The 18634-nt window shown below is 36.3% G+C and overlaps 3 protein-coding genes across 6 annotated transcripts; 2 read left to right on the forward strand and 1 right to left on the reverse strand.

The window, feature by feature from the left end:
• The first annotated feature begins 416 nt into the window (after positions 1–416).
• Positions 417–4406, forward strand: LOC121769559. Of its 4 annotated transcripts, none has more exons than XM_042166409.1 (3): positions 417–552; positions 1656–3254; positions 3514–4406. In XM_042166409.1, the coding sequence occupies exons 2-3, from the start codon at positions 1689–1691 to the stop codon at positions 3835–3837; spliced, it is 1890 nt and encodes a 629-aa protein (XP_042022343.1). In that variant the 5' UTR covers positions 417–552; positions 1656–1688; the 3' UTR covers positions 3838–4406. The 4 variants fall into 4 exon arrangements, with proteins under 4 accessions (XP_042022343.1, XP_042022342.1, XP_042022340.1 ...); XM_042166408.1 differs by lacking the exon at positions 417–552 and adding an exon at positions 653–988; XM_042166406.1 differs by lacking the exon at positions 417–552 and adding an exon at positions 653–983.
• Positions 4407–6475: 2069 nt separating this feature from the next.
• Positions 6476–9762, forward strand: LOC121768797 (transcription factor EGL1-like). Its single transcript, XM_042165349.1, has 9 exons — positions 6476–6632; positions 6730–6876; positions 7030–7284; positions 7551–7647; positions 7806–7820; positions 7921–7977; positions 8077–8898; positions 8992–9432; positions 9547–9762. Exons 2-9 carry the CDS (start codon positions 6755–6757, stop codon positions 9613–9615), a joined length of 1878 nt encoding a protein of 625 aa, XP_042021283.1. The 5' UTR covers positions 6476–6632; positions 6730–6754; the 3' UTR covers positions 9616–9762.
• Positions 9763–9799: 37 nt separating this feature from the next.
• LOC121768796 lies at positions 9800–12851 on the reverse strand. Its single transcript, XM_042165348.1, has 7 exons — positions 12704–12851; positions 12490–12621; positions 12342–12382; positions 11093–12191; positions 10896–11008; positions 10623–10800; positions 9800–10437 (listed from the first exon to the last, which is right to left on the reverse strand). Exons 2-7 carry the CDS (start codon positions 12614–12616, stop codon positions 9851–9853), a joined length of 2145 nt encoding a protein of 714 aa, XP_042021282.1. The 5' UTR covers positions 12617–12621; positions 12704–12851; the 3' UTR covers positions 9800–9850.
• Positions 12852–18634: the final 5783 nt, after the last annotated feature.

The raw sequence follows: 18634 nt of genomic DNA on the forward strand, positions 1-18634 counted from the left end.
ATCATCAATATCAGATTTCTACATATATAAATAATTACACTGAATGCACGAGTTCTTTTTCGATACATCATAACATGAATATCACTAGAAATCTTTGTACAAAGACAAAGTTACATTTGAAGTATTTTTTCACTATTTTCAGTTTTTGTGTTATTTTCACTCTTTTTAGTACATTTACATTCTTTATTTCTCTCTTATCTCACTTTATCTATAATTACTCCCTATTATCTCATTCCTCTAATTTTAGAATGTAATTTCCCTCAATAATGATTCTCCACTTGTCTCTTTTGAGATCCCCGAATTACCCCCAACAAAGACAAGAAAGAAGCATCACTGAGGGGCATTTCCGTCTTTGAAGCATTCCACCACTGCCTATAATCAGGAGCCCCCAAAAAAGCAAACGCCAAAAAGTTGGTCGCACACACATAACACACAGTGAGCATGGTGAACAGAATCGTATGACGAGTCAAAGAAGCTCTATTTTTTTATCCAGAGAGAGAGAGAGAGTTAGCATGGCTGGCTGCTCCATCTCCTACTGTTCTTGGGAATAAGGTTATTACTAAGGATCATTTGTCTCAACAAGAAATACTTATTAAAACAAAAATTATTTTCTTGTTAATAAGAAAGATTTTTTTGGCATGCATGTTCTCTTTCTTGTGCAAATTATTTAACTTTATATGGTGGGCTGGTCCTCAATGTTTTTCTCTTTTTCTCACTCCACACTCCTGTTCTTTGTCTCTCCGAGTAGGAAAACAAGAAAAAAAAATCTAAAAACTGATTCGATTTTAGTTTTCTAATTCTTTTTTTTGAGTACGCTTATCCCGAGAATTGGTTATGGAATTTTGGATTTTCTTGATTGGCATGTGACATTGGGTTTTACCAAACAAGGCTTTGAGCTCAAGAGAAATAGCAAATGATTGCATTGGTTCTGCAATTTTTTTTCGTGGGGTTCTTTCTTTTGCTTCACTTCTGTGAGTTCTAAGGTGGGGTAAGGCTGTTTTCTGTGGTAACTGCACCTTTTATCTTGTCTTGGAGTGCAAGTGTGTAAAAATGCTGTCTTTGTAATGATGTGTGTCATTTGTGATATTTTATTGATTGCAATATGGCCCGGCCCGGATTAGGCACTTGTTATGATTGTTAGATTGCTTATCTGTTGGGAATTCGTATTCATCTCAATTCAATTGGGATGAACAATTGGATGGTTGATTGTTTTCGAATTAGAAGTAGGGTCCATAATTTGTTGGCATTGTGGTATAAGATCTTGATTGCGCCTCGCAAATGCAGAAAAGAATTCTTTTTTCTCTGTTCTTCCAGTTTATTAGTAGTTGATAGCTGCAAATTTCTTGAAGATATGGGTATGAAATTCCATTATTGTTTCTCTGTTATTTGTATGCTTCTTGATATCCAAATTTCACCTTGTGTGTTGAGGATTGTGTTTGAGTCCATTGTGTGATTCTTGTTTTTATGGTTAATGTTTGTCTTCATTCTCACATATTCAGTTTTGTCATTCTGGCAAGAATTTGCAGTTGTACTTTTATATTATTGTTTCTCATATAATCTTGAAATTTTGCTTTTCCTCAAGAGAAGAAAAGAAATAAGTTTGAATTTTGGCTATTAATTTTATGCAATCTCTGATCTGTATGTTTTGTGTTCAGGAGGCCTATCTATCAGTGATGCTAAATTGAGTCATGGACTTAAACTTCGACAAGTACTGTCTTCTAGATGGTAGTCCCACAACCGTGCTACCAGTTCCTAGGCCTCGTTCGTGTGTGGTGAGTAGAAAACCAAGTGGAAAGCCCGGATTTGGAAATGAGACACCAAGCCTCACTGGAGAGTTTGAGACTGATTTTGGTGACTGCTATAGTGGGTCCTGTAGAGATGTCCTGTTCCAGGGAATTAGTCGAGAAGGTGGTGAAGTACTGAAGAGAGAATCGGTGTATCAGAGTTCCAGAAAGACTAGTCTGGTTCAGGAAAGGGGTGCTGCTGTTGGGAGGAAGAAGATTGAGTTCTCTCCACGAACTGCATCCGCATTCCCAATAGGAATCATTGATTCATTGTGCAGTTCGGATGAAGAGAGCTCTGTGATGTCTTTCTTAGAACAAAGTACGGCTTCTGGTTATGGAAATGGCGCATATGATGATTCTGCCATCACTCTGGAGTTCGACACTGCTGCTACTGAAGAAGCTAGTAGTCTTCAAGCAAAAGATCTATCTTTCAGTTTGCACAGGTCGTTATCTGCAAGATTTGGTTCGCCCCGTTCACCTGCCAATACGGGGCGTGATAGCTCAAGATCCAGCAGCAGTTCGAGGGGCAGGTTTAGTCACGTTAAGAATATGCTCGACCCTTTTGTTAAGTCCATGTCTCGCAGAAGTCCATTGAGTAATTACAATGACTTACATGGAGAATTAACGAGTGGTAGATCGACGTTGAGTGGCATATTAGAGAAGCCACACCATGTTGAACACAATCATCAATATGAGGAGAAAGAAAACCATAATTCAGCCCCCCAGTGTTCTCCAGCACACCTACACGGCCTTCTTAAGACGGGAAGTAAGCACGGAACGCCCTTTTTCCAGTTTTCAGTTAAGTCGCCCGAAGATGTTTATGTGGCAAAGATATGGAAAGTTGGAAATGCTTCAACTTGGGTTTACACGTTTCATATGCTTCCTAATAAAAGAAAACGTGGTACTAGTGGATGGGGGCTTAAAGAATGCAACAGAGAATCATCTATGGTTGGATGGATGCATGTTACATGTCGCCTGCATACAGAGTTTGAAGGTGCAGGGGAGTCGAACGATTCCATGATGACAGAGTTTGTGTTATACGATGTTTTACATTCAAGGAAAAGCACTGGTTGCACTGGTCAATTTGTGTCATCTGCAGCAGCTACATTACCCCCTGAGCTAGAAATTGCAGCCATTGTTATGCAGGTCCCATTGGAGAAGAGAGAGAGCCTCAAATTTAAGAGTGGAGATAAGAAGATTGATGCGACGTCTCCTAACTTGCTAGATCACTGTCGGCTTGGAAAAGCAAAAGAAGGCGTTTCTGATACTTCAAGTCCGGGAAATCTGCATGTTGTGATACCAGCTGGAAACCACAGTTTGCCTGCCAATGGAAGCTGTGGCCCTTCACCATTACTCGATAGATGGAGGTTGGGTGGTGGATGTGACTGTGGTGGCTGGGACATGACCTGCCCTCTCAGTGTTTTCACAAACAAGATTGCTGAGGAGCATCAGACTGAGCTCTTTGTTCAGGTAACTGCCTCGTCTTTATTTAACATCACACGGTTTGTCACTATTCGTAGTTGATGTGGCTCTACCGTGGATCCATTGTTGATACTTCAAAATTGAATGTTACGTTTCTCGTTGGGCAAACATGAGCATGAGTCCTTTCATTTATGTTCCCATTGCATACATTTTTGCAATATTTTAGTACATATCATCTTATAAAAATCATTACATTACTCAAAGTGCTATAGATCCCTAAGAACTTCTGCTTTACCTACTCTCTCAGGGAAGAAAAGACAATACACCGGCATTTTCCATGAAGGTGATCGAGGGTGGGAAATACGCAGTCGGTTTTCATGCTCAATTATCATCCCTGCAAGCATTCTCCATCTGTGTTGCCACTCTGCATGCTACTGAGGCCTCCCCCTCTGGGCGGGAGAGGAGAGAACCGACACTTGAATGTGATGTACTCAAGGTATCCACCGAGGAGGAAATCAAGAGCATGGTAGATGCAATAGCAGAGCTAGAGAAGTCCAAAGTCAAGAAGATGGAACAAGTTGTGCCATCTTTTGTACTCAACCCACCATTCTCTCCAATAGCTCGAGTGTAGGCTTCTAAACGAGCAATGACGACTAAGAAAAATCTTCGAGGAAGTGGAAATCCGTGAGGGCAAGCTTGAAGATAGAGATGGTTTTGTTTGTGATATATCACTGCATTCTTTGATGGTATAGTCAGCAGCCTTTCTTGGTGGCCAAACTTGAAGATAAGACTACACACATTAGGAGTAGTGGTCGAAGAGAAGTGTGTAACTTTGAGGTGTTCATTCTTGGTTACTGCTGAATTGCTGGTAGAATTGGAGATGTTTTATTAGTATTAATGTATTATGTCACATGTATAAAGTTATAGGGGAGTGTACATGTAGAATGTATTGTAGTACAAGATGAAATACCATATGGTGATATACCCGACCCGACCCGACCCGACCCGACTGCCGTGACTCAAAAATGCTCCTTTCCTTCTCTACGGGCATTGTAATTGGAGCTGGACTTCCCGTGCATGGTGAGATCGGAGAAGAAGACGACGGGAGGAGGTGCGTGCATCCAAGTTTTTGTTCGGCATCTATTTTGTAGCAAATGTTTATTGTAAGTTTGCAGATTGAACTTTACAATTTTATATGAACGATGTCTCACCCCATCACATTATATTATCAAATAATTATGCACCAGAAAAATAAATTATAAATTATTTATTCAAATTAGCTCTTAAATACAATATTAATTAAAATCTCTAGATATGTAATACAAAAACTGGAAACACATACCAACAATATATAGTTAAGAATATGTATACAATTAAATAGTGAAATGCCATCACCAAGAAATAAAAAAATTATAAATAAAACTTAATGAAAATTTATAAATATATGTGCAAAGAGAAGCATATTTAAAATTGTAAAATATAAATACAAAATTACCCATATTTTAATAAAGATTTACATACTAATAACCTAAATTTAATTTGTAAACCTAATTTCAATTTCATCGTAATAAAAATTTAATACTCCATCCATCCCTAAAAAATACTCCCTCCGTCCATCATTAGGAGTGTCATTTGAGTTCGGCACAAAATTTAAGAAATGTAAAGAAAAATGGATGAGAAAAATAGTGGAATATATGACCCATTTTTATATAGAACGTAAGTTGAATGAGTTAATGGAAGATGAGGTTTACCTACCATTTATAATAAAAGTGAACCGGAACTCTTAATGGTGGACGGACTAAAATGATAAACCGAGACTCTTAATAGTTGACGAGGTGAGTATAAACATTTGATTTGGCACGAGTTTTAATATATAATTGGTAAAGTAAGAGAAAAATGAGGGGAGAAGGAGGTAGTGTAAGTAATGTTAATGGAAAATGAGCTCCACAACATTAGTAGTGTAATGTATTGATATAAGTTGTAAAGTGTAAGAGTAATGTGTTGTTTAACTATTCCAAAATTCAAAAAAGTTCATACTTTTCAGGGAGGGAGCGTGAGAGTAATAGTATAATGTTCAAAACATCAACATAAGATAATTATCCCAAAAATCATCTGCAATTTTTTATACTAAAAATATGTAAAAAAATATATCATCAATACTTGAAATTAATTATATCAAATATTATTACTATAACAAATTATAGCCCAAACGTATATTGTAAAAATACAATTAAATGAATTAATAACGATTCAACAATTTGAGGACCTCAAATAAACCCAAGAACTGATCTCCAACTAAAATAAAATTAAATAAAAATTCTACTCAATTAGCAAAACTATTAAAAATCTAATAGAATACACATTACTCGTATTAATTAGCCCAATATACTTGACACGGTTGACAGTTTGAAAGTCAAAATAATGGGGGTTAATCGATTCATCATTACTACAAACGCCAAACGGAGTAGTATAAATCATTAAAAGTGTCTTGAATGAAATTAGTATGAGATGCATACATACTAGTATAATATTAGTATTGATTTATGTTTGTCTACCGTATTATTTAATGTGATTGACAAAAAAAAATAAAAATAAAATCCGTACTATGTTATTTATTGGCAACACTGTAGAAGCAGTCCATGTTGTGCATTGGATGATTTGGATCCAATATTTCCACACCCAATTTAAAATACTACTACTGCTACTATTCATCTTTGATCTTCCTGTAACTTTTTAGCCTCTCTAGCTTTGTTAATCCCACGTCTCTCTTTTCTATGTTTTTAACCTTTTATGTTGCATAGTAGTCAATTAGACTTTTATAAAATAATATTCTCACACGCAAGAGTTATGAATTTAGATGCTACACATATTAAATTTAGATAAATGAATCATATTCTTAATTTTGAAGATACAAAAATGTTCTTATGTTATAGCCTTATTGTAGAATGTGATATATTAACACGTTGGAAATAGCCGTGGCAAATAATCCACAAATAAATAAAATATACAGTTCCTGAAAAATATCATTTCCTACATAGTACATACCCATAATTGAAATGATACATAAATCCCTTTTGTTCATTCCATTAACTTTATTTTAGAACAATGCTATCATTGAAGTAATTTTTGTATATAGACACCCCCCCCCCCCCCCACCACCCTAGTCCCACATGGCGATCCAACCCATGCCTAATTGTGGACGTTTTCAAGAAATCGCGTTTTAAAATTACTACTACTGCTCTAACTTATCAACATATGAGTTGGATTGTACTAATTGAATACTCCATCAACGAAATACTAGTAATTACTGTGGTATGTAATATTTCTTGCCGTGCCCATTTCCAGCCAGCTTATTTTACTGAACAATCTCAAGATTCAGAGCTCATTGGTCCACTAAAACAACTTCCTTTTTTTTGCCATAGTTTGGTAAGTTTTTGCAGTTCAATCATTTTTATACCTTACTGATATTATCTTCTCAAGATGACGCATTCCAAGTTTATATCTTTCCTCTCATCCTTACTAGATTTGGAAAGGGTCAGAGCTCAACAATGGCTGCTACTGCAGATCAAAAGGGTTTTCCAGATAATCTCGGAAAGCAGCTTGCTCTTGCAGTTAGAAGCACCCAGTGGAGCTATGCAATTTTTTGGTCTTTTTCTGCTAAACAATCTGGGTAAAGTTGTGATCTTTACGTTCAAAAAGCACAGAATCGAAATTCGAATATTCTTTTTTTTATTACTCCCAATCTTTATGTGTTTCAAAATTCTAGCTAAGTTTCTTGTTTAAGGCGTTGACTTGAGATAAGATGTGTTTGGTGGGATTTTAGGGCGTTGGGGTGGACTGAGGGATACTACAATGGAGATATCAAGACTAGGAAAACAGTTCAAGCTGTTGAGCTGAACTCGGATCCATTGGGATTGCAGAGAACTGATCAGCTAAGGGAATTGTTTGAATCTCTTTCATTAGGTGAAAGCAGCCCACAACCTAAGAGACCAACTGCTGCATTATCCCCTGAAGATCTCACGGACACAGAGTGGTATTTTCTGGTGTGTATGTCCTTCGTCTTCAATGTCGGCCAAGGGTAATTTTCTCTGCTCGTCTATTTGTGGTCTGAGAATTGATTGAACTGAGATGATGTGTGAAGTAGATGGACTAGGAGTTGTGTGTGTACTTTGTTGATATGTGGTCTTGTTGTTTGAGTTTGGACATGGATTTGTTTTGAACTTTGATGTGGGGGATTGATCTTTTGTTTTCAAGATATGAAAATTTCGAATTTGATTTGTGTGATTCTTGGACCTTTCAATCAAGTATAGAGCACTTATCATGTTGATTGATTGGGATTGGAAGGTTGCCTGGAAGGTCGTATGCAGAGAATGAGACGATCTGGCTGCGCAATGCTCATCTTGCAGACACGAAACTCTTCTCTCGTTCTTTGCTTGCTAAGGCAAGTGTTGAGGTTTCTAAATTTGTAATAATGTCTGTTTTAGATATCTGTATATGCGCTTTGGTAGGTTACTGGGAATGCTTTCTGACTGCTTGTTGCTTCTCTTTTGTATGGCTTATCATTATGGCTGGCTACTGGATTCGCGTTACTGTTACCAGAGTGCATCTCTTCAGGTAGTAATACTGAGCTCCAAACCTTACATAAATCGTTTAGTACTGAACTTTGGCACGAATAAAATTTATGCTTGTACAAATCCATGTTTTTCGTTTGCAGACAGTAGTGTGCTTTCCGCATTTGGGAGGTGTGGTTGAGCTGGGAACAACTGAACTTGTAAGCACTGTGGAATTAGCTCTTTCTGTTTATTAACTTCATAGAAATTATTTTAATATGCATATTAATGTCGTTGGCTGTATATATGCTTTTTTGAAGGTTCGAGAGGATCGGAGTCTGATTCAGCATATAAAAACTTCGTTCTTGGGGAGCTCTTCAGATACTGTCATAAATCCGAGCCAAGACCTCGTCTATCAAGTGCTCGACCAGTCTAATATCCCTGAAAACAATCTTGATGAAGTGGAAGTTTATTCTCCCGACACCAGATCGGATGAATTCGCAGACAATGTCCTAATAGGGGGATCGAGTCTAGCAGATGGTGCTGATGGGGAGGCGTCTCAGTTGCAGAGTTGGCAGTGCAAGGACACCGCTGTCGGTAATGGCACAAACAATGCCACAAGCTCTAGCGACAGCGTTTCTCAATCTCATGGGAATCCAGAGGAGAAAGTCCGAGAATTCGAGGGAAAGAAAGCTAGCACTGCTAACTGTGTGCCCGTCAGTGAAGAATCCAACCGGCAGACGTCACCTAACTTCAACGGTGGTGTTGGTGGTGGTGATGTTCATTACCAAAGTGTGCTCTCAAGCCTTTTGAAGAGCTCCCACCAACTGATTTTGGGGCCTTACAGAAACGGTTTAAAAGAGTCGAGCTTCATCAGTTGGAAAGACAGAAAATCGACCCCTTGGTTGTCCCAGAGCACGTCGCCACAGAGGCTACTGAAGCAAGTAGTCTTTGGAGTAGCTAGAATGCATGAAAATGCCAAGATTGAATCTGCCAAAAACAAGGACATGTGTGTTGACCATTCTGGTCAGCAAGAAGGCGAAGAAGTCGACAGAAACCACGTCCTATCCGAAAGGAAACGGAGAGAGAAGATAAGCGAGAGATTCACCATTCTTGGATCACTAGTTCCATCAGGTGGCAAGGTAGCTAAACATATGGTCTTCAATTAGTTCATCTCTTAAAAAACACATATTGTTATAAGAAGATGTGTTTTCTCTTCAATTTTGTGATTGCAGGCTGATAAAGTTTCAGTACTTGATCACACAATAGAGTATCTGAGAGAACTGGAGAGGAAGGTGCAGGATCTGGAAGCGTACAAGGAGGCAATGGAACGAGAGTCGACCACACAGAGCAAGGCTCACGATGCCATGGAGAGGACTTCAGACAACTATGGAAACAGCAAGCTTGGAAGCATCCCGAAGCTACTCGGGAACAAGAGGAGAGCTAGTGATGTGGAGAGAACCACATCTGAAAATAAGAGGACTCGGTCGAGCTCATCAACAGACAGCATAACCATCAGCATCACAGACAAGGATGTGCTGATTGAGATGAGATGTTCTTGGAGACAGTGTGTATTAATTCAAGTTATGGAAGCTTTGACACAACTGAATCTGGACTCACAATCTGTTCAATCTTCCAACACTGATGGAATTTTATCCCTCTCGATCAATGCCAAGGTTTGTTGATTTTAGCATTATTGACTTTTGAATCCATTATCAGATTAGTATAAATTTGTTGGAACTTTTGAATAAATGTTGATTTTAGTTTATTTTTTACTCTATGATGTGCAGAGCAAGGGAGTGAAAGGTGCATCAGCTGGTGCAATCAAACAAGCTCTTCAAAGAATTATCAGAAAATAGTGCTATGTGGTACATTATTTTATTGTACAAAGTTGTATAAATTACTTCAATATTTAATTTTGCAGGGAGTTTTCTAGAGTTGTTCTCCAACAATTATAATGTTAAACAAATCATTTAATTGTTATTGTATTTTATTTCTACTTTTAAGTACTAACTCTTAAAGAAATTGCTTGAAATGTACATGTGGGGGTAAAGGTCATAGTATTAAAATAAAAGGCATAAATATACATCTAATTCAAGAATGAAGCTCAAATATTACATCAATAATTGATTCCACCAGAATATAGTCTGAGATGTGATGGATGATTTGCTCTGTTTCGGGCCGAACATCGGGCCATGATCGAGCGCCCGATAAATCTTTGGCTATAAGCTGTTCCAAGGTCCTTCTCTGTGTCCAAGGAAGCAGATAGAACTCAGCATCTCTCATGATCTCATCAACCACGGCTTCTTCCAGTGGAAAACAACAGATTCTTGGCTTTGCAAATGCTGGCCAATATGGAGATAACAAGTGGGATCGCTGCGTTTCGAGCAGGACTTCATTGATGTGATCAAAGAGAAGTCTTGTGTCGAAGTGAGGGGCGAACCCCAGATACTGGGCTTGACCGAACAAGGACGGATGAAGCAGATGTTCAGACTGCAGCCTCATTGCTGATAGCTGATCCCAGTTTAGACCAGAAGCTTTGAGAATCATAAGTACGTAGTTGGTGATAGTGTAGTCTTGATCGTGCATACACGGTCCGGACCCTGTTGCTGTGGCTTGTGAGGGTGATGCTGATTTGTGCCCCTCGAAGTGAAGGCGACGTGGTTTTAGGGCTCCACGCGCTGCAAGATGGTTAGACAGAGTATGAGTTTGTGCATCCGAACAGAAGACATTTATTTTTTGATAAAATACATGATTGAGCATTTTTATCCTCAGAGCTATAGTTTCTTAGGCAACCAAAATTGGCTCAAACGATGGATTTTATCAACGGCCTTAGGCAAGTGTGTGTATGGATCTTGTTTCTTACCGGATTGAAATGTCACGTTCCATGGACTGCTGGAGTCTTCTGCGAAGAAGTGGCCAAGGACCGAAACAGGGCTTTCATATTCTTCTTGATATTTGTTGTTGTCACGTATGTCACATGTGGGACTAGATGGAAAATCATCAGCTGCATTTGAAAATGTCTTATTCTCTGATATTGAATCCTGCAAAATCATGAATATTTCTTTTTCAGGAACAATGGTGCAAATTGTTGATGGCCTGTGCCTAGACTACTAGAAGGAGATGAATCTGCACTTACCATTATGGAATGCATTAACTTGAGTTTTTCAGCTCTTTTGGCATTGTTGATCATTGCATCATGTTGTGCTTCTGAATGATGAACGTTTCCTGAACCTACAGTGTTAGGCGTATCTGCAGAAACACAAAAAAAACTGATTCAAGAAACGCATTTTGACTGAAGTGTACAAGAATATGCAAAAAGAGGATATCACCTACCAATGAACTTGATGTTTGGAGATGGAGTGATCCTTGCTTCTTCGTCAACGAGAGAGGAGTTCGCCTCTGCCCTCACACTACCCGCCGTGCCATCACATGGTGCAATGTCTTTGCACGTTCTCATCGGACTCATGTAAATGCTCTGTCTGGAAGGACTGATCAAACTCGCTTGTGCAGAGCCAGGAATGTACTGGCTTTCCCTTCTCGGGCTAAAACACGACTCCATATCTAGTGAAGACATAACCCTCCATGGATTTTGTAACCTAGTTGTTGCAGAAGCATCAACTCCATGTTTCTCAGACAGCACATCTCTTGAGACATCTATTTTCGTGCGTGCAGTTTCAGCTTCTCCAGCCGCGAGAAACTTCCTTTCCCCCTTCAGGAGGCCTTCTTTCTTGACCACATTTTTCTTTGCCTTTGCATTAGTGTTAGAACTCAAACGATTCCTAGTTTCTACTCCACTATAAAAGCAGTCATATCCAAAAATTGATCTGTTGTGGAGAAGTCTAAACCTAGGCCAATGTTCTGAACCTTTTCTTCTTCTGCTTCCAAATGTAAGCTTCAGTTTCCTCTTTATTTCTCCCACAGAGAGAGACACGAGGCTCCTGTTCAACCTCGATCTATCACCAACCTCCCTCGATGAGCAGTGACACGCGAATCTTCCTGAATGCTGTGTCTTTTGAATTTCAGCCTTGAAGGTTACTGTTTGTTTCTCAGTCTGAAGATCCTTGATGCAATTCTTAGGAAGACAGTATGTCTCAGGAAAGAATTCCACAACGAGCAAGTCCTTGTCCGAACTTAGAACTGCCAATGCATTAGAGAAAGGTTTTGGCTCGAATCTCGCCCCAACTTGTGCAGCAGGGCGTTTGTGGATTGAGTTCGTTGAATCATCCGAGTGACACAAGCACGACTCATAAGCTCTCGGGTGAACCTTCGTTGCTGACTTGTGACCACTCTCCATCAGATGATCAATGAGATGAGAATCAGTTCTGTCTTTGTTTCTCTGCTGCAGAATGTGTGCATCTTCTTCTTGAGTTAGACCCCTCAAACTTCTACCACTAGCATTAGCTCTACTACTCGTTGCGAATTCCGCTTCATACTGATACAAAAACACACAATGCAACATAAGATTTGGCAGAGAGAGCTCAAGAATGGATCCAAAACATCACCACAAATGCAACGCAGGTTAAAAAGATCGGTCTTTTAACTGTTTTTCTCAGTATCAATCAGTAAAACTGCTTATGCTTACTTGAATTTTTCGACATTCTTCGTCAAAGCTTGTTCGAGGAGCTGGTGCAATACATAGGTCCAACCACAACCAAGTGATGATCAGACAAAAATTAGAATCAGCATTGGCCTAAAACATGTATGCTATAAAAGGTAGGAAATATTATTACCCATCATCTCAGAAGAGAAGCAGCCATTTTGGGAGTCAAGAACATAATACAATGGATGCATACACTTGAATTCACTTGTGCTTCTTACTTCTTTTTCTTTTTCTTCTTCTTCACTTCTTGTTGCCATCACAACTGAAAATAGTAAAAGAAGAGTAATGAAGAAGCCTAAAAATGTTATCTTTTGTATGAATTTTTGGAATCTTGTTGAACACACCTTGATGAGAAGATCCCAAGAAAGTATATATGCATTCTTGCAAGTAAGTAAACAAGAATGATATATTGCTTTCTAGGGGGGTGGTTAGGATGGGGTAGCTGCAGTTGGGGTTGTGAGATTGGAAGGGTTGTCGTATATGAGAGTGGGAATGAAGAAGAGGAAAAGAATATAATTTGTATGTATGTAGAGATTTGTTATTACTATAAGCAGCATTAAATTGTGAAGGGTGTGACATATGTGAATATGGCCACCATGAGCAATCAAATGGAGTATATGGTTAAGTGTATGATTTTGGTTTAACCACTATAAATCTTGTAAAAAAAAATAAGGTAGTTGTTGTTGTTGTTGTCTTACTTTTTGTCTCCCATCACATTGCATTTAGTGGACAAAACACTTGTGACGATATGTGCAGTGGCTATGTGTGGTGTCGCATCCAACTATTACTCATTACTTTCACTTTAGATTCTTCTAACTTCTAACCATGGTAAAAAAATTTAGATAGTTCATGCCATAATATATAAACATGTTACTACAATATGCTACTACAATACTAACAGGGTTCGGAATTCAGTCGGTTCGGTTAAACTGGTACCGATTGGTTGGTTAACCGACTCCTAAAGTAGCCAAAATCAGTTAACAAAGTATTAAGTCTACTTATTTTAATACACTTTATCAAACAATGAATAACAACATATTATAAATTTTTTAATTACAGTTTATCAAGGAATATAATACTGATATGTTATATGACAAATGGAATTTCATTTTAGTAGTAATAAAATATACTCCGTATTTATCTGTATGAGTATAAGTGAGTCGTATTCTTTTTCTTCGTCACGTCATTTTACTTTATGATAAAAGTCAACATATTCAATCTGTTTTTCTTATTGCATAATACTTTACGTTTACCAATTATTTTTTATTTCTCTCTCCGGTAAAGATTTGTTAATTTGTAACGTTTCAGGTAGGATGAGTTTGAAGAGAATATTTGCAACGTAAATGTAAAATAAAAAAAAAGGATGGTGGAGTAACTTGATTAGGTGACGTGTGAGTCGTATTTATTTTGGCGTATTGCTTCTGTAAAGAAGAATTCAATAGTTGACGTGTCTAACTCAAAATACGCTAAGTTTGCCCGTGAGTGAACGAATGCTCTAGCTAGAAATACAATTAATTGCCGTCAAGGGTTTCAACATTTTCAACAACATTATTTTCTTTTTTATTTTCCGTGGCTTTTTCTACGTGATACTTAATAAATACAAGTAATTGATACTATTTATTTTTTCTTATAAGTGGTTAATTTCTCTTATTTTATTTTATTATACCTTTTTATCCATTTAACCTAATAAAAGAGTACTATTATTTTTTAAAATTTCGTACCTAAAAGAAATCAATCACTTAACAAAGAGAGTAGGTATCAATTAAGGATGCATAACTTCAATAAAAGTGCAACGTACAATTTCACAAAGTATATTGAAATAAATATATATTCTAATTTTTGATATATCATTATTCTTACTCAAAGATTTGAGCATGATAATGATATAAATTATTGTTTGCTATTGCATAATATCAAAAAAGATTTATCTTACTGTGTACATTATATTTTCTATATACTACATTATACATTGACAATTAGTGAAGATCTACTACCTGCAAAATATATTACTCTCTCCGTCCCACAAGAATATGCACTTTTTCCTTTTTAGTCCGTCACACAAGAATATGCACTTTCTAATTTTGGAACTCTTTTCTCTCTATTGAAGTGAGACTCATTCTCCACTAACAATACTTTATTTACTTTTTCTCTCTACATCTCTCTTATTTAACCAATTATGTATTAAAATACGTGCCGAACCCAAAGTGCATATTTTTTTGGGGACGGAGGGAGTATAAATTATGATGTGATAAAAATATTAATCTTTAATCAAATCAGGATACATACAATATGTAATATTGCGATCTACTGCCTAAGGGCATTTTAAATAATGACCCCAAAATCAGTCACAATTCAATTTTCTCTTGTCATGCCAGCATTTTTAATTTCATCCTCAACACATGCAATTAAGCAATCCTAAAATCAGTCACAATTTATGTCACTATTTTCATAGTATTTTTTGTTGTAATTTTCGATTTAGAAAACAAATTAACAACATAGATTAAAATACCAATAGGATTTAAAAAACACTACAAGGAAATATTTTACTCCCTCCGTTTTTTAAAAATAGCAACTATTTCCATTTTGGATTGTTCCTTAAGAATAGAAACTTTAGAATCTTTCTATTTTAGGACATGGACCCCACAATCCACTAACTCTACTTTCATTACTTTTTCTTATCATCTCTTTTATTTTACTCATTTTTTTTTCATCTCTCTTACTTTATCAATTCTTCTCAGTTACTTTATCAATTGTGCATTAAAACATGTGTCGTTTCAAATGTCTCTAGTTTTTTTAATACGGAGGGAGTATTTGATTAAAATTTTTGTATTAAACCTCTATTATAACACACATGATAATAGAAGAAGAATGTGGTATTTAAAGATAAAATAATGTATTAGCAATTCTTTTAAAATAAAAAAATGATTTCAGCCTTTTTTTGCGATTGAAAACGGCATGCAATAAGGCCGGAAAAACAACCGTAAGGCTAGGTGGTCGCTGCAGATGCAGTTGTTTTTCCGATGGCCACAAAAAAGTGTCTCGCAATAATGCCCCGAAATGCATCCGATGCGTTAGCCTCATTTTGGGGCGTTAGTGCGAATGCCCTAAGAAGCTAAAGTTAAACTAGATTGAGCATTGAATATAGTAGCTAATATTATTATGATCCATACTTACTTTTATTTAATACGAGCAACTATTAAATATTTTTGTTAGGTATGCTATTAATATGTACGGCTTTTAATTTTTAGGAGTTGGTGATCTTCCATAGCGAAAATAAGTAAGAAAATTAATGGGGAGACAAACGTCCTCGGATCTTTACGGAAAAACTTTTACAATTTCAATTATTAATTGAATTTGTCTGTTGCTACACAACATTAGATTCGAATCGATAGGGTATTTAACTTCATCGTATCATGTCATTTGTAGCATTTAATTTCAAATATATGCCAAAATTATCAATCAATTCATGGTCCGAATACGTATGTATCACATGCAATGTAGATTATTCTATTGTAATTATATTTTACGGACAACAATTAATAGGCACTATCGAAGTTGAAATGTTTATACTTGTATAACGATATATTTTCTGGAAATTAAATATATTTAGGAACATGCTGTCAACAAATATTTATTACGGAACATGAAGTATAATTACGAAGATATAAATCACATTGAAATCCCACCTTTCCCCAATTCAAGGGTTACAAGTTACAACAACATTGTTGCAAATTCAGTGAAACATATACTTTGATAATAAGTGGAAATTCCCAAAATACCATTAGTACTTGTCCTAAAATAATGATTAGAAATGCAGAGGCCCCTTCTCTCATTTTTCTTGTTTTCTACTCATTCTTTCCATTTTTTAATTATTCTACTGGTGGAACCATTCAAACAACTCTCGTCCTATGGCAAAAACCATCCGTGTGATGATTTGGAATTAGTATTAAATGTAGTAAAAATATTGACACTGAAAAGTAAAAATATTGTTAATTTTTGTAGAGTTGTAAATGTAGAGAGTAACATCATTTGGATTCACCATTCATCTCTTTTGAGTTCACATTTGGTTTCAACAAGATTTAGCAATATGAATATGAATATGAATATGAATATGAATATGAATATGAATATGAATAATGATTCGATTAAATGAATGGGCCGATAGTTGATATTGAGACAGTGCCATAGAAAAACTAACCTTACTTTATGAGTGAAAAATTAATCTGAAATAATCTCAAGTTAATTTAATCTCGAAAAACTAAACATCCGCTTAATGTTGACATCATATGTACATGCATAATATGGTGACTATAATAATTGACAAAGAAGGTGCACAAAGTGGATACATAAATACTATCGCCTTTTCTTCCATTTTGCAAAATGGCAAGACCAATATTCATTTTTGTGAGAGAGAGAGAGAGGGAGAGGGTATTAAATTATTGGAAAACTGTAGTTTTCATAATATAACGGTATAATTTGGGACATAGTGATAATGAACGTACAACATGTAAATCCGAATTGGGAGAATTATGTTTTTTTGGGCAGATTAAGGCCGTCTATGTTTCGAGTAGCTGGCTTTTGGCTTTTGCTCATCCTTCCTTCCTACTGTCTTTTTCTGGAAGTGGCTAAATAAGAGATATCAATGTGGTGTACAAATAAGTGTTTATATCCCACCATAAAAAAAAATAAAAACAAATCTTAAGAATTGATCATTAGTGACGGGCAACAATGACAATAATATAAAACATGACTAATATCTACATGATTAAGCATGTGATTAGAGTTAATTGCACCAAAATCATATTATTTAAAATTAAAATTTGACAAGACTTATATAATTTGCCAATTTGACATCACCTTTTGATTTTCGGTAATTTTATTTTTTGATTACCAATTTATTTTGGTTTTACTAGTATACTTTCAGTGTTCCGCATATTTATAAATGGACTCTGTACTCTGTAGTACTTTACAGTATATTTATTATTATTAATTTTTTCTGCCATTATATTTAATCATAATTTTGTGTGATTATAAAATTAAACTGAGAGGCTATAGTGAAAATATTTTGGTTTAAATTAAAAATCACTCTAATATGTACAGAGTTTAAAACCATACTATTTTGGGGCATACTGTATGGCCGTAGCCTTTGAGAACCCAAATTGTTACAAAACAGGCCACGCCATTTTGGTTTGATTGAATATCCAGATGTATTAATAAATGAGATCTCCTTTTTCGGTACTGGGTCTCAACTAAATTAATGGGTTTGGTCTCAAATTAATTTTGCTTTTGGGCTAGATCTTAATTGGACCAAGACTAATATTATAATTTGAGAATGATTGGTTGTAAACTAAAATTAAAATTAAAATTAAAATTAAAATCAAAATCAAAATTAATCAGACTTAGTTGGGGAAGGAAGTTAAATAGAAAAAAGAAACAAAAATGATCTTGTATTCCCATCATATTTTTATTGTGTGAAGGGAGGAGGGTATGCCAAGGAGTTCAAAATTTTAATCTCGTAAGAGTCTTATGTGGATTTTGATGCATATGACATGCTTGTTTGGGCTCCTACCATAACTGAATTTTTTTCAATTAATTCTGCAGGGTAGAGCTTAAACATATTCTGTTAATTCGCCCTCTCCATTTTAAAAAGGTCATTACACCACGAAATGTCAAAGCCGTCTTTACCTTTTTTAAATAAATATTTTAACGACATAAATTCTTTGAAATTAAAAGGTCTGAGGTGATGTACCATTGAGATGTCAATTACATTTGCAATCTTTAGATCGGGACGTCAGGTCGACTGACATCCTGGACGGACGAGTGGCCGTCCGCGGTAATGTGCGGACGTCCGTCGTCTCGTCCGCTATTGTGGCGACTCAGTTGACGCCGACGGACATCCCAATTTTTTATTTTTTTTCAAAACTCTATATTTATGACTCGTTGCACTTCGTTTCATTTGCACCACAGATGGGCAACCGGCTAACGCATGTATTATCATGCACAACATGATCGTAAAAAACATACCATACCGCAGGGTAGCAGCAAACTCTGTAGAGTCCAGAGCCTTTGTCCTAGCGGCAAGGAGCTTAAACATTATTGTATGAGGTGCCGAGTTCGAGCCTTCTCCACATCAGTTGTTATTTCCTCATTTCTATAGGAGTTTATTATAATTTCCTCTTTGAAAAAAAACATAACACGTACTTTGTTTGAATTGTTTTCATTTTCTCCGTATTCGTGTTGAATTTTTAATTCCGTATTTGTGAATATGTGAATGA

The sequence above is a fragment of the Salvia splendens genome, chromosome 15 (genome assembly GCF_004379255.2).
Source record: "Salvia splendens isolate huo1 chromosome 15, SspV2, whole genome shotgun sequence".
In the NCBI taxonomy this organism is placed as follows: Eukaryota; Viridiplantae; Streptophyta; class Magnoliopsida; order Lamiales; family Lamiaceae; genus Salvia; species Salvia splendens.

Excerpts from the sequence above, each read along its gene's own strand:
- LOC121769559 (XM_042166409.1), top strand. The coding sequence starts at position 1,689 with ATGGACTTAAACTTCGACAAGTACTGTCTTCTAGATGGTAGTCCCACA. Across the intron at positions 3,255-3,513 it reads AGACTGAGCTCTTTGTTCAG|GGAAGAAAAGACAATACACC; the intron begins GTAACTGCCTCG and ends CTACTCTCTCAG.
- LOC121768797 (XM_042165349.1), top strand. The coding sequence starts at position 6,755 with ATGGCTGCTACTGCAGATCAAAAGGGTTTTCCAGATAATCTCGGAAAG. Across the intron at positions 6,877-7,029 it reads TTTTCTGCTAAACAATCTGG|GGCGTTGGGGTGGACTGAGG; the intron begins GTAAAGTTGTGA and ends GTGGGATTTTAG. Across the intron at positions 9,433-9,546 it reads CCCTCTCGATCAATGCCAAG|AGCAAGGGAGTGAAAGGTGC; the intron begins GTTTGTTGATTT and ends TATGATGTGCAG.
- LOC121768796 (XM_042165348.1), bottom strand. The coding sequence starts at position 12,616 with ATGGCAACAAGAAGTGAAGAAGAAGAAAAAGAAAAAGAAGTAAGAAGC. Across the intron at positions 11,009-11,092 it reads TCCAAACATCAAGTTCATTG|ATACGCCTAACACTGTAGGT; the intron begins GTAGGTGATATC and ends GTGTTTCTGCAG. Across the intron at positions 10,438-10,622 it reads GAACGTGACATTTCAATCCG|CGCGTGGAGCCCTAAAACCA; the intron begins GTAAGAAACAAG and ends ACCATCTTGCAG.